The following is a 14410-nucleotide window of genomic DNA, read 5'->3' on the forward strand; positions in this document are numbered from 1 at the left end:
GAAAGGGGAGCCCTCCTACTCTGTTGGTGGGAATATAAGTAAGTTCAACCATTGTGGAAAGCAATATAGAATTTCCTCAAAAAACTAAAAATAGAAATACCACTTGACTCAGAAAGTCCACTCTTAAGAATTTACCCAAAGAAAACAAGATCTGATTCAAAAAGACATATGCACACCTTTGTTTACTGAAGCACTATTTACAATAGCCAAGATATGGAAGTGACCTAAGTATCCTTGAGTAAATGAATATATAAAGAAGATGTGGTGCATATACAGTATGGAATATTATTCAGCCATAAGAAAACAAATCCTACCATTTGCAATAACATGGATGGAACTAGAGGGTATTTTGCTCAGTGAAATAAGTCAGGAGGGAAAACACAAGTATCAAATGATTTCCCTCATTTGCAGAGTGTAAGAACGAAGCAACCTGAAGGAACAAAACAGTAGCATACTCACAGACTCCAAGAAGGGACTAGTGGTTACCAAAGGGAAGGGGTGGGATAGGGAGGGTGCGTAGGGAGGGAGGGAGAAGAGGATTAAGGGGTATTATGATTAGTATGCATGGTGTAGGGGGATCACGGGGAACACAGTGTAGCACATAGAAGACAAGTAGTGACTCTGTGGCACCTTACTATACTGATGGACAGTGAGTTCAGTGGGGTATGGGCAGGGACCGATAATATCGGTGAATGTAGTAACCACAATGTTTTTCATGTAAAACCTCCATAAGAGTGTATATCAATGATGCCTTAATAAATTAAAAAGGGAAAAAATAGTGCAAGATTTTATAACTTAGATACTAAGAGCTGGAAAAAGGAGGCAATATATACTAATATAAAACTGAGTAAGCCATGTATTAAGGTATGATTTGAACCTTTTAAAAATCTCAAAGTCTCTCATTTAACCTGTATTTCAGCCTAAACAAACAATATCAATAAAACTGAATTTTTCTAGAAATACCTGAATATGCTAATGGTTCTACATAAAAATTTCACTTAATAGAAAATTTCAGTTTTGTATTTTTTTCATGAAGCTTTAAATTCGAACGTGAAATGTACAACTCTAAAATTAATTTCATATCCCACTTTAGTCAGTGATCCATTTATCAGAACGATGCCAGATACAGTTTCCATTTTTGATGTCACCCAGCAAGTTGGAAATAAAATCACAGGGATTTCATCAATTAAAATGGCTAAACCTATGGTGGTATAATTCCATGAAGGGCTATATTGCTCAGGAAAGAGGGGTTTCCTGGACACACCTTCACTATGAATTCACCAAATAAAACCAACAGAAAGTTGGAGGTTAAAGGGGCTCACACCATGTTTATTCTCATCGCAGTAGTTCAAGCACGAGACTCCCATCTGCCCGTCTTTCTGTTCCGACTTCAGCCACAGGCAGCCCAGGTACTTGCCTCCTTCTCCCGAGCATCAGGCTTTGCTGGTGGCTCTGGCTGCACCTCTGCTTGCTCCTGCTTAGCACAGGGCTTCCTGGCTTCTCTCTCCTGCTTCCCCTTTGCCCCCTAAGCTCTCTGCTTCTCCTTTTGCACTGCTCTCCTTCCTTCCCTGTCTCCAGCACCAGGAGGAACTCTGTGGGCAGCTCTCTACGGTGACTGGTAGATGCCAGACCAATTACTTCCAGGAGCTTGTGTGTTTCCTCTCCAGCCCTCCCTGAGGCCAGTACTTCTCTTACAGTTTGGTCTGGGTGGCTCTGTCTACCGGGTCAACATCCTGCGCCCATGGGTATGCAAATAAGCTAAATATATATACAATGAGAGATAGTAGAACAAGGCAAGGTGAGAATCCTGACCATGAATTTCCCATTTTCTCTATAGGCAAACACATCTTTTAGATAAGGCACATGATAGTCAGATCCCAGACTGCATTTCTGTTTCTCCTTCACTGTGCCATTCTCAGAATTAGAAGAGATGTGCTAGACAGAAATGAAATAAAACATGGAGGAATTTGCTAGGGTGGAGAGACTGGGGTTCCTAAGAGTTGAAATAGGCAAATGAAAAGCATTTCTGAGTTTGTCAGGAAAGCACACTTTCATTTTTTAAAATTCCTTTTGTTGGACCTTTCATATTCCACTTTAGTCAGTGATCCATTTATCAAAAAGATCACCAGATATAGTTTCCATTTTTGATGTCACCCAACAAGTTGGAAATAAAATCACAGGGATTTCATCAGTTAAAATGGCTAGACCTATGGTGGTGTAATTCCATGAAGGGCTATGTTGCTCAGGAAAGAGGGGGTTCCTGGCCCCCAACACCTTCACTATGAATTCACCAAATAAAACCAACAGAAACCCTCTAAAGGTTTCCCATACATAGGAATAAATCTCTTTGAGGTAAAGTGTTAGATGCCTAGAACAGTGGTGCCTAAAACAAACCTGGAACATGAGTGTGAGCCACAATTACCTAGAGGGTTTGTTAAAAAGGTATATTGCTGGTCCCAAACCTCAGAGTTTCTAATTCAGAAGGTCTGTATCCCCCAAGAACTTACACTTCTAAGAAGTTCCCAGTTGAGGCTAATATTGCTGGCCTATGAAACCACTTGCTTAGAAGAAATACGCTAGCTAAAAAATGAAAATAAGCTTTGGTCAATTCTAAAAATTGTCACTGTATTTCATTCCCACTAGAATGTAAACTTTGAGAGCAGGCATACAGTTGAATATTTCTGTACATCTCAAAAGATTTAACACCATGCCTTAAAAACAGTAGGTATTCATCCAATGTTACCTAGAAGATCCCTATCAATAGTTCATTCCACTTTGTTGATGTGAATATAAATGAACTGCTTTGAAAAGCAAATGGAAACCAAAGCAGGGACAGATATTTGTATACAGATATTTGTACACCCATGTTCACAGTGTATTACAATAGCCAAACAGTGGAAACAATCCAAGTGTCCATAAACAAAGTGAAAATATTACTCAATCTTAAAAAGAAAGTAAACTGACACATGCTACAACATAAATGAACCTAGAGGACACTATATTAAGTGAAATAGGCCATTGAAAAGGAACAAATATTTTTATGATTACACTTCAAGAGTCACCTAGAGAAGTCAGATTCATAGAATGGTCATTATGAAGGGCTGAAGAAATAGAGAGTTGTTTAATGGGTGGTGTTTCAACTGGGAAAGATGCAAAAGTTCTAAAGACCGACAGTGGTGATGGTGGCACAATGTTAATCATCAATGGACTTAGTGCCAGAGTACATTTAAAAATGGTAAGTAATACTATGTTTCATGTTTTACCTCAATAAAAACGAGACAAAAAAACAACTGGGTGTAACATCTTTTCATAAGCCCCCATCCTTCAGTAGTTTTTAACTAAGGTGTTGCTTTTTAACTTGAATACTTGCATCATGTTGTATTTTCACCAGAACTTGATATGTTATGCAAAATGTGGATTTGGTGATGGTGGTACAGCTATACAACTTATCGATATAAGAAGAAGTGTCAAATAATGGTCCAGACGCAGACTTGGAGCGAAACATGGAGCTGTGTTGAATTACAGTTTCACCATTTGATTTGTTCAGGGTCACACAGAATTTACAGTGTTTTAGTTTCCCCAATATGTAAACTGGGATAATCATAGAGTGGATAAAGTGAAGGTTCCTATAGCCAGGATTCTCACCTGGGCCTGGTCAGCTCGCTCACTATACAGGTGTGAGCAATTGCCTCTTATTGACTCTAAAGAGCTCCGCCCAGTCCTCTGGGCGACAGGGTGGCAAGGCTTCAAGACTGCAGGAGAGCAGAGAGGAGACTAGAGTGGTATAGCAGCACAGAGACTGGGACAGCTGCGCAGGTAGAGAGGCCGCGAGGCAGAGACCGGCTTGCTGCGTGCAGACCCGCTCTGAGTGGATGGGATTCTAGTGATGGACCTGCCACCGTGGAAATAAAGTTGGATATAAATCCTTTCACCCCAAGAGTGTTCTACTGTCATTTCTTTGGTCATACTGAATCCACAGTGAACTTGCCAGGGGCTGAAACCCATTGGCAAAGCAAGACACAGAGTTATCACAAAAGCTATGTGAAGTACTTAAAGCAGTTTCTGATGCACACTAAGTACCATGTGTCTTTGAGCTGCCATTATTATATGTTACAGGACTATAATGTACTGTAGGGCATTGTTTCTCAAAGTGCAGTCCATGAATTATCTGCATCAGAAGCACCTAGCAACTTGTTTTTAAATACACATTTCTTCTGAAACAGATGTAGGTTCCACCAGATAAAACTTACTACTGCAAGGAGGGGTGGTGGCAGGGGGTGGAATGGGAAGCACCTGAATTTAGATAAAGTGAACAGAGGCCATCCAGGAATAGGGAGCCTGGGGCACTGGCCAGAGCACTTTTTAGAAAAGAATCACAGAAAATTGATTCGGTAGGTATGTGCCTTTTATGCCAATGTCCCAAGGGAATCTTGTCAAAGAAGTTTGGCAAACACTGTCCTAGAGACTCTCACAGATTTCTAGTATTCCCCAACTGTGCTTTAAATTCAAGGTGTGGTGGGCAGGAGTTCAAAGTACCAAGTGACTCTGTCCACTCAAAAGCACTTAAGTATTACTGAGCAGCGGGTCACAAAAGAAGACATGGTCTTGTTCTCTGCTCATAAGGAATTTTCTATATAATGACTGTAAAACCCATACTTTATTTACTCCCTGGAGTTACCTAGAATTTTAAATTGTGAAGGAAGTCATGGACTTCAAAGTTGGTCTAGAGTAGTTGTCAAAATGTGGTCCCCAAACCCAGTGGCATCACCATCAAATTATTACAAATGTAAACAAGGACTTACCCCAGATGCTCTGGGGGTGGGGCCCAGCAATCTATAGTTTAATAAGCCCCTCCAGGTGACTCTAAAGTTCACTCGTTTGGGAACCACTGGCCAAGCAAAGGATCTCCTTCAGCAATCTCTCTACCATGTCGCTAAATACTTCCAGTGCTTTGCTTCCCTTCCAGTCCATTAATCTCTCCCCTCCCCACACCATACCTACTTAATCAGATCCACAAAAATAATCTACGCATTTCAAAAAGAACATAAAACTTTATTAAGAATGTCTCATACTGTCATCAGATACAGCCAAAGAGAAACGGGTAAAGAAACAGGGAAACTTCCCCATGTGCTACTGCCACCTCGAAACAGACTCATGTGTGGTTGCCTGGAATTAAAGGGCAGCAAATGTTCTGTATAAATGAATTCAGCAAGTATCACAATGCTCCCTTCTACACAGAGAGTTGGGTTTACACTTTGAAAAACTTTGACAGAGTGCAACAACTACGAAACAGGACTTTAGGAGCTATTAATAGAATACAAAGCAGTTTAGTAGCTTTATTTCATATAAAGTTTTAGAATGAAAAATTCAGAAAGGACATTCTAACTTTCCCAATTAATTTGTACTTTTCAGTTTTTTCTTTCTAAAGATTTCTCAGAACCAGTTCACTAACTATACTTTAATAAATGAGTTGCTCATCTTCAGTGACAACTAATCCCCTAGTTTTGTTCTTTTAATTTTGTAAATCATCGTGGCCAGGACATCCCAGCTTTTGTTGATTCTGAGTTCTTATAGAAAAACCCTGACTCAGAGAGCAGGCAAGAAGAGGTACCAAAATAGCTGCACCTGGACTGGTTCTCCTAGAGGGGACGGTTGGCTCTTAGGCACAGTCAATTTCCTCAGACTCTGTATGGTTCTTTTACTTACTGTAGTGATGGAAGGAGCAGAGGGAACGCCAGGGAATCTGTTCAAATTGCCACTCCAGACAGCTCTCTGCACTGTTTGTGGAGAAAAGAGTGATGGTATCCATTCAAACCATAGTACACCTACTGCAAGTGTGGTGATACGCTTTTCTCTTGAGGGCCAGGCCAAACTGCACTCCAAGATGCATGATCTGCCTTAAGTACACAGTAGAGAAAATGCTCATGATTTAGGATTTGGCATTATAGTACCCCCATCTAATTCTACTTCTTGAGAAAATGTAGTCTACGTTTTGAAAAGGAAGACTATTTACTGCTAGGGCTTATCATGTAAGCTGTTATAAAGCTGAAAACATAACTTTCAGAACACACCATATCATTTATGTTCACAGTGAATGAATGAACCAACAACTGAAGGTTTCCAGAGGATTGGTCAAGGGTTCAGATTGGGAGTAGGATACAGGCTTCATACTATCACAAATCTCTTCAAGCACTTTAAAAAAATAATGCATTTTTATCATATATATTTAGAGCAGATACTGGCATTAAAATCATTATATAAGAAGTTTGTCTTAAATTGTGAAAATATTTCAACAAACTTCTAATAAATTTCAAATCTTCCCAAGAGTACAGTTTATAAATTAGTTTTAAATGGAAAAAAATATATACTTTGAATGGATAAACCACCACTTTAGCAAATTGTAAATAAGGTCAAGATATTGAAAATAAATTAATATACAAGTTTTTGCTTTCACTTTTAACAAAAACTAACTTATGTGGTATACATTTTAACAGTATTAACCAGGTTTTTGTAATTGTGCATTTGTTACCACCATGCAGAGTTTTTTTCTTACATATCCTCTACCTAGGGACAGAGGTACACAGACAGACAGACACCCAATGTATGAGTCTGGCTGCTGCACACAATTTCCTTAGTTATAGTCATGTTACAAGTGCCGGTCAGGATCTATTACTAGTAATTTGTCAACCACATTACAGATTAAGTACATTCATGCTTAAGTGAATTAGGTTCCCAGGTGAGTTTTCTGTGGTGTGTTCACAAAGAACCTACTATTGTTGCTGTGAGAAAATGTGCCTGAATCCCAAAAGTTGACTAAAAAACTTTGGAATATAAGCTACATGTGGATGGGGACTACTTACATGTGTCTCTGTTTTAGAGGTCGAATTGTTAAAAGCATTGTTTCCAGAACTAATGGCTATTAAAAATTAATAATCTGCCTTCTCCAAGATATACAAATTCATTTTAACTATAATCTCTAATACTGAGAAAGAGTGAAGCCATTCAGACTAGTGAGACACATAACTGGCTTGTGGGATTTAAAAGATGTTTTATTGACTATCTAATTTGAATCTGCTTACAACAAAAAGTAATGTGTAAAGTTATGAATGAAAAAAATGTTTATCCTAAGTCATTACTGAATACAAATCCACAGCTTAATAATGAGATTTAAAAAGAAGGCAGGAGAGCATGCAATTGCTCTAACACATAGGGTTAGAAATAAAAGGTAAAAGTACATTTGTTTTGGTAATTCTAAATATACAAATATAGTATTTACTAGTTCTACCCTGCAGTGTAGCACTGCTTAATTTCCAAATATACAGTCATTCAAAAACCTTAAGGAAACATTAAAAATGTTCCAGGCTACTTTCTTGAATATTAATGGATATTGTGATCTTGAGATATCAGAGTTAAAAATACCATATTGTTTTTAAAGTTAAATGGCTAAGGGAATAATTAAAGTATCATTTTTTGTTTCTTTTAATCCCAGATGGCTTTATGTTAAAGCTATCAATGTTAAAAGGAGACTGATTTGACAAAAAGAAATCAGTTCCAGAATCAAAGTTGTCCTCTTGGCAGAATGTCAAAATTTATAACATTTCCAAAACATTTTCATAATAACCTACTCAAATAATTCTAAACAGTTTAATCAAGGGGGTCCCTATTTAACACTCCTTCTACTCTACATTGGCAGTTGGCATGGAAACCCTCTAATGCTATTGTGGGTAAGTCCACTAGGCTCTGATCTGACCCTCAGAATGACATCCCTGTTTGGTGTTAAATTACTGATCTCTAGGGATTAAGAAATCAAAGGGATTGAGAGGGCCAGAACTGATATTTTGGTCAGGGAGAAGGATGAAGATTAAGTTGGAACATTTAGTCCCTTCTACAATCAAGCCCTACGTATACCATAATAAAGCCTCAACCAACTCCTGATTAGTTCTTACCCTTTAGAAATTACACACTATATAGTGATTAGATATGGAAGAAAATAAAGAAAAACATTTTAATATACATGAAGAAATAGAAACATAGAATTTCTCACAAGGCCCTGAATCAAAAAAATTTACAAAAGATCTTCTGAAAATAATCACTATTTGTGAGCTTATTAATACACAGAGATCATCTATTTGTTACTAAGTCATGTTAACTTACCAATAAAATAGTAAACATACCAACATTTTAAACAATTTTATAAATTACTTGTCATTTCTTCTGTTAGTGTCACTCTCTCAATCATATACAAAAATAACACTACAGGACTATCCACCTAACCTGTCTCCATCTCTTGTAAAGTCCTGGACCCTGGAAAAAGACTGGTCATCAATCTTCACTGTAGATGTCCCCCGCAAAGGGCAGGTGCATGTGGCTGCCAGTGACATTAGGCAATCGAGATAAGTCTGGCAGGCTCTGGATCCGGGATCTGAGTTCTTTGCGTACGAGGGAAACTCTGGCTAACTTGCGCTTGTATTCCTGCAACGTCAAACGACTTTCATTAGCATTGTCAAGAGTTCAGAGAAGACCTAACGCTCTGACTAAAATCTGGTTCTACACTCAGTTAATGCTGAATAAAAAAAGATGAGTAAGGTGTAAACCTCAGGATCCAAAGAGGGTCTTTGGGTAGAAATAAACAACCAGGTAAACTCTATTATTATTATGAAAAACCACAATCTTAAACTGATGTTTCACATCTGTAAAAAGACTAATATACTTAACCACAGCATTTATTTTCAGGCATCCTTGAGCTTGGTTAACAAAAACTAAATACTTATTTTCACAAAGCTAAACTGAAATTCACCAGTTTTCAATTGTGACTGCTGGCAACAAATCATTGGAGTATTTATCAGAGCTTTTAACTTTGTCTCTAATAGCACCTGTTACTTCCATATTACTGTTTTCACAGCTATCTTGGAATACTGTTTACATGTATACCAACTTTTAAATTATGGCGGTTATTAGACCAACTACTAAATGGTATTTAATGTGTCAGTAAAGAATCATATATTTTTGTACAAGTTCTATTATTTCAGTAACTGTACTTCCAAATAACTTAACGCCTTTGTAATGCTATGCATTTTATTTTCTATATTTAAAATATTTAACTTGAGAGAGGTCAAGGTTTCCAGTGGTACAAAAAATGTTGGGAAACCTTGCAAAGAGTAGCCTAAGGCGTCAGAGTTCGTGTTTGGCATAGGCGGAAACAGCTCATTCTCTGTAGACTGAAGTTTCCAGACTTCCACAAAGGGCAAGAGGATCCTTTTGTACTTCTTCACCTAAGAGACGAGATGTGAAGCAGGGAGAATCTAGAAAATGGGTATTCTTCCTTCTGGACTTTTCCCTCACTCTGACCAAGGCTGGTTTCAAAAATGACAGAACAGGTGAGCAATTTCAGGTAGGCCTACCCAGAATGAGCCCTTCTTTAGTTTCTCAATTCTGACTGCAGAATACAATCACCTAGGAAATTTTTTAAGAAACTCCATTTTCATGAGAATTCCAACCCCAATATATATCAATTAAATATCTCTGGAAGTGGGTCTAGAGCTCATGAATTTTGTAAAACCTCCCAAAAGGATGCTATTACAGCCAAATTTGTGAGCCACTTCTCTACCAGCTTTCTGTAGAAATCAAGTAATGAAGTTTTTTGTATTGTTTCCTCTATTAAATAATAACTACCCCCGGGGAAACGATTTGTCAGAATTACTATAACCCAACTGCTTTAAGGGAATGGGAGAAAGGAGGAGGATTCTAAAACATGGAACAGGGAACACTGGCAGACAAGGCAGGATGGGCTGAAAGCTGGAAAAGTTCAAGGCTAGTTTTGGCACATAAGAGGTGCCAATTCTTGCCATACCTACATGCCCCTACATTTCAAACCTATCATCGAGGTGGAGTAAGAGAGAGTTTAATAGGGACCTATAATCTTATGAGGATTTTCCTCTTCTCTCTTTGCCCCTTCACCAGTGATACACACTGGAACACCAGGTATGTTTCAGCATAGTAGCTAAGAGTGGCATACAAAAGATGAGAACCAGGTTATTCCATATTTTAGATGCATACTTCTCTGTAGCATCCTGTTACACATCTCCGTATATAGTACATTTCTTCTTTAGAACACAAAGGTATGGGAGCAAACAGATCTCCAACTGTCCTGTTTTTAGCTGACTCATTCTTGAGTAAGTAATACCTAAAAGCATTCTGGGGTCAGCATGATTATGTTCAGATGCTGGTCAAAAATGATCGAAAGCAATTACTTTCTGCCACTCTTCAGGCCAGAAGTTTTGAGAAAGGTCGTATGTACCAAGGTTATATTACTGCCAACCCTAATTTCTACTTTCCAACATCCAGATATCTTAATCTTTCGATTCAAATAATATGTAGCAATTAAAAGCTTTCAGCCAGTTGGTAAACACTACAATCAAAATACTGGATAACATAAACAAAAGCTCCATTCATTGAATGTGCATTACATGGTGTACATTAAAATATGAACTCACTTCATCTTCTCAATAACACTCTGGGAAGAGTAATTATGCCAAGTGTGTGAAACACACTCTCCCAAACTCGGAACAGAAGTAGCAGTCAAAATCCGCTACTGTCATAGGCAGACTTTCATCCTAACAAAAGATTTAAGTAGCTGTGGTAAACTGACTGCTGATAGCCTAAAGAACAAACTGGATGAAACCTGGTAACTATCAGATTATTAGGATGCAGGCCACAGTCCTAAAAGCTTAAATTGCCTCACTGGTGTTTAGAAAGAGGCTCCAAGATTCCACAGGTTGGTTTCTTATGGCAATGATGTTAACGGTAAGATGAGTATATGACATCAGAATGATTACAGTACCATGAATGTATTCTGTTCCTTCACAGCACTTTTTATGCCTTTGTGGTCTGAAAAGTTGGTTGGTAGGATTTCAATCTTTTGGAATTTTCTGAGGCTCTTTTTGTGGCCTAGTATGTGGTCTATTCTGGAGAATGTTCCATGTGCACTTGAGAAGAATGTATATCCTGTTGCTTTTGGATGTAGAGTTCTATAGATGTCTATTAGGTCCATCTGCTCTACTGTGTTGTTCAGTGCTTCCGTGTCCTTACTTATTTTCTGCCCGGTGGATATATCCTTTGGGGTGAGTGGTGTGTTGAAGTCCCCTAGAATGAATGCATTGCAGTCTATATCCCCCTTTAGTTCTGTTAGTATTTGTTTCACATATGCTGGTGCTCCTGTGTTGGGTGCATATATATTTAGAATGGTTATATCCTCTTGTTTGACTGAGCCCTTTATCATTATGTAGTGTCCTTCTTTATCTCTTGTTACTTTCTTTGTTTTGAAGTCTATTTTGTCTGATATTAGTACTGCAACCCCTGCTTTCTTCTCACTGTTGTTTGCTTGAAATATGTTTTTCCATCCCTTGACTTTAAGTCTGTACATGTCTTTGGGTTTGAGGTGAGTTTCTTGTAAGCAGCATATAGATGGGTCTTGCTTTTTTATCCATTCTGTTACTCTGTGTCTTTTGATTGGTGCATTCAACCCATTAACATTTAGGGTGACTACTGAAAGATATGTACTTATTGCCATTGCAGGCTTTAAATTCGTGGTTACCAAAGGTTCAAGGTTAGCCTCTTTAGTATCTTACTGCCTAACTTAGCTCGCTTATTGAGCTGTTATATACACTGTCTGGAGATTCTTTTCTTCTCTCCCTTCTTGTTCCTCCTCCTCCTTTCTTCATATGTTGGGTGTTCTGTTCTGTGCTCTTTTTAGGAGTGCTCCCATCTAGAGCAGTCCCTGTAAGATGCCCTGTAGAGGTGGTTTGTGGGAAGCAAATTCCCTCAGCTTTTGCTTGTCTGGGAATTGTTTAATCCCGCCATCATATTTAAATGATAGTTGTAGTGGATACAGTATCCTTGTTTCAAGGCCCTTCTGTTTCATTGTATTAAATATATCATGCCATTCTCTTCTAGCCTGTAGGGTTTCTGTCGAGAAGTCTGATGATAGCCTGATGTGTTTTCCTTTCTAGGTGACCTTTTTCTGTCTAGCTGCCTTTAAAACTCTTTCCTTGTCCTTGATTCTTGCCATTTTAATTATTATGTGTCTTGCTGTTGTCCTTCTTGGATCCTTTCTGCTGGGGGTTCTGTGTATTTCCGTGGTCTGTTCGATTATTTCCTCCCCCAGTTTGGGGAAGTTTTCAGCAATTATTTCTTCAAAGAAACTTTCTATTCCTTTCTCTCTCTCTTCTTCTTCTGGTGCCCCTATAATGCAGATATTGTTCCTTTTGGATTGGTCACACAGTTCTCAATATTGTTTCATTCCTTGAGATCCTTTTGTCTCTATGTCAGCTTCTATGCGTTCCTGTTCTCTGATTTCAATTCCATCAATGTCCTCTTGCATTCTATCCATTCTGCTTATAAACCCTTCCAGAGTTTGTTTCATTTCTGCGATCTCCTTTCTGGCATCTGTGATCACCCTCTGGACTTCATCCCATTTCTCTTGCGTATTTCTCTGCATCTCTGTCAGCATGTTTATGATTCTTATTTTGAGTTCTTTTTCAGGGAGACTGGTTAGGTCTGTCTCCTTCTCTCGTGTTGTCTCTGTGATCTTTGTCTGCCTGTAGCTTTGCCTTTTCATGGTGATAGGAATAGTTTGCAGAGCTGGGACGAGTGACGGCTGGAAGGACTTCCTTTCTTGTTGGTTTGTGGCCCTCCTCTCCTGGGAGAACAGCGACCTCTAGTGGCTTGTGCTGCACAGCTGCGCAGACAGGGTTTCTGCTTCCTGCCCGGCTGCTATGGAGTTAATCTCCGCTGTTGCTGTGGGCGTGGCCTGGCTCGGGCAGCTACTCCAAAGTGGTGGAGTCGCGTTGGAGCAGGAGCTGCTGGGAGGCTATTTATCTCCGTAAGGGGCCTCCCTGCTCCCTGCAGCCCAGGGGTTAGGGTGCCCAGAGATCCCCGGATTCCCTACCTCTGGATTAAGTGTCCCACCCTGCCCCTTTAAGACTTCCAAAAAGCACCCACCAAAACAAAACGACCACCAAAAAAAAAAAAAAAGAAAAAAATTTTAAATTGAAAAAAAAAAAATTTTTTTTAATTAAAAAAAAAAAAAGGTGGTTGCTCGTTTTTCTTTATTCTCCAGTGCCAGCCTCAGGCCTCTGCTCACCGGTCTTGCTTCCCTGTTTCCCTAGTATTGGGGTCCCTATCCCTTTAAGACTTCCAAAAAGCGCTCGCCAAAACAAAACAGCAAAAAAGCAAAAAAAAATGGTCACACGCTTTTCTTATGTCCTCCGGCACCCGGCCTCCAGTGCCCGCTCACTGTTCTTGCTGCCCTGTTTTCCTAGTTTCGAGGGCCCTGCACTCTGGCCCGGATGGCTGGGGCTGGGTGCTCGGCAGTCCTGGGCTCCGTCTCCCTCCCTCTCTGCCTGCTCTTCTCCCGCCGGGAGCTGGGGGGAGGGGTGCTCGGCTCCCGCCGGGCTGGGGCTTGTATCTTACCCCCTTCGCGAGGCGCTGGGTTCTCTCAGGTGCGGATGTGGTCTGGATATTGTCCTGTGTCCTCTGGTCTTTATTCTAGGAAGGGTTGTCTTTGTTATATTTTCATAGATATATGTTGTTTTGGGAGGAGATTTCTGCTGCTCTACTCACGCCGCCATCTTCCGCCCCTCCTAATCCCACAGCACTTTTTAAAACAGTGTTCTGACTACCTATTTACCATCCTTTCTGTCCCACAAAACTGTGAGTATTATGATAGCAGTCACAGTCATATGGCAGGTATATATTTATTAAACTTAGGAGCTAAAGAATTAAACAAAAGAGATTAGGTCTCATGCCTTCGCAAAACTAACATTTCAGGGGTAAGGAGGCATAAAAAAACCAAAAGATTTCAGGTATATATAATATGAAGAAAACAAAGTTAGGCAATAGAATAAAATGAGCAATGTGGCGGAAGAGTTAAGGCAACTTTACAAGTACACAGAACAGGAAGGGATTAGCGGTTCAAAAACTCAAGTTTAAGAACCACTGACCTGGAGGAGACTGACTTCTAGCATGACAGCATGAGCTGCTCAACTGACCCACTCCTCACTGGAACTGGTGGAAACTATTTTTAAAAACCATGACAATCACCTAAAACCTCTGCAAATGATCCTAAGAAATATCTACTCAAGAAAATCTATGAAGATTCAGTAATAAAGTAAGTCTTTGGAATTTAAGCCAAGATGCTGGCTCCCTTTCACACTCCCAGCTCGGTTAAGGCAGAGACTCCTCTTCAGACTACTGCAGCCAAAAACACTCCCCCTGAACTCCCAGTCAGAGGGTTTTATTCCTAGAAGGGCAAGACAACAGCATTTGTCATCCTACTTCCAACTACCTGTTGCTAAAGCTAAGCCTCAGAATAGTGTAGTGAAGAGCTTGGGGGCTCCCTTCTTTCTGCTCA

At 39.6% G+C, this 14410-nt stretch overlaps 1 protein-coding gene across 6 annotated transcripts in view; it reads right to left on the reverse strand.

The window, feature by feature from the left end:
- Positions 1 to 5031: 5031 nt before the first annotated feature.
- The window catches only part of RPRD1A (regulation of nuclear pre-mRNA domain containing 1A), a 112722-nt gene continuing 103343 nt past the window's right edge, over positions 5032 to 14410 (reverse strand). Inside the window, exons 7-9 of one of the 6 annotated variants that reach the window (XR_008998325.1) lie at positions 8275 to 8472; positions 5707 to 5777; positions 5032 to 5166 (exon numbers count right to left, since the gene is read on the reverse strand). Coding sequence is in view for 4 of the 6 variants with exons in the window: in XM_057504126.1 (XP_057360109.1) it covers positions 8323 to 8472 (150 nt within the window). In the remaining 2 variants the exon portion in view is untranslated. Of the gene's footprint in view, positions 8473 to 14410 lie in introns of all 6 variants that reach the window. The other 5 variants (XR_008998324.1, XM_057504126.1, XM_057504125.1 and 2 more) reach the window with 5 other exon arrangements.

The sequence above is a fragment of the Manis pentadactyla genome, chromosome 6 (assembly GCF_030020395.1).
Source record: "Manis pentadactyla isolate mManPen7 chromosome 6, mManPen7.hap1, whole genome shotgun sequence".
Lineage (NCBI taxonomy): Eukaryota > Metazoa > Chordata > Mammalia > Pholidota > Manidae > Manis > Manis pentadactyla.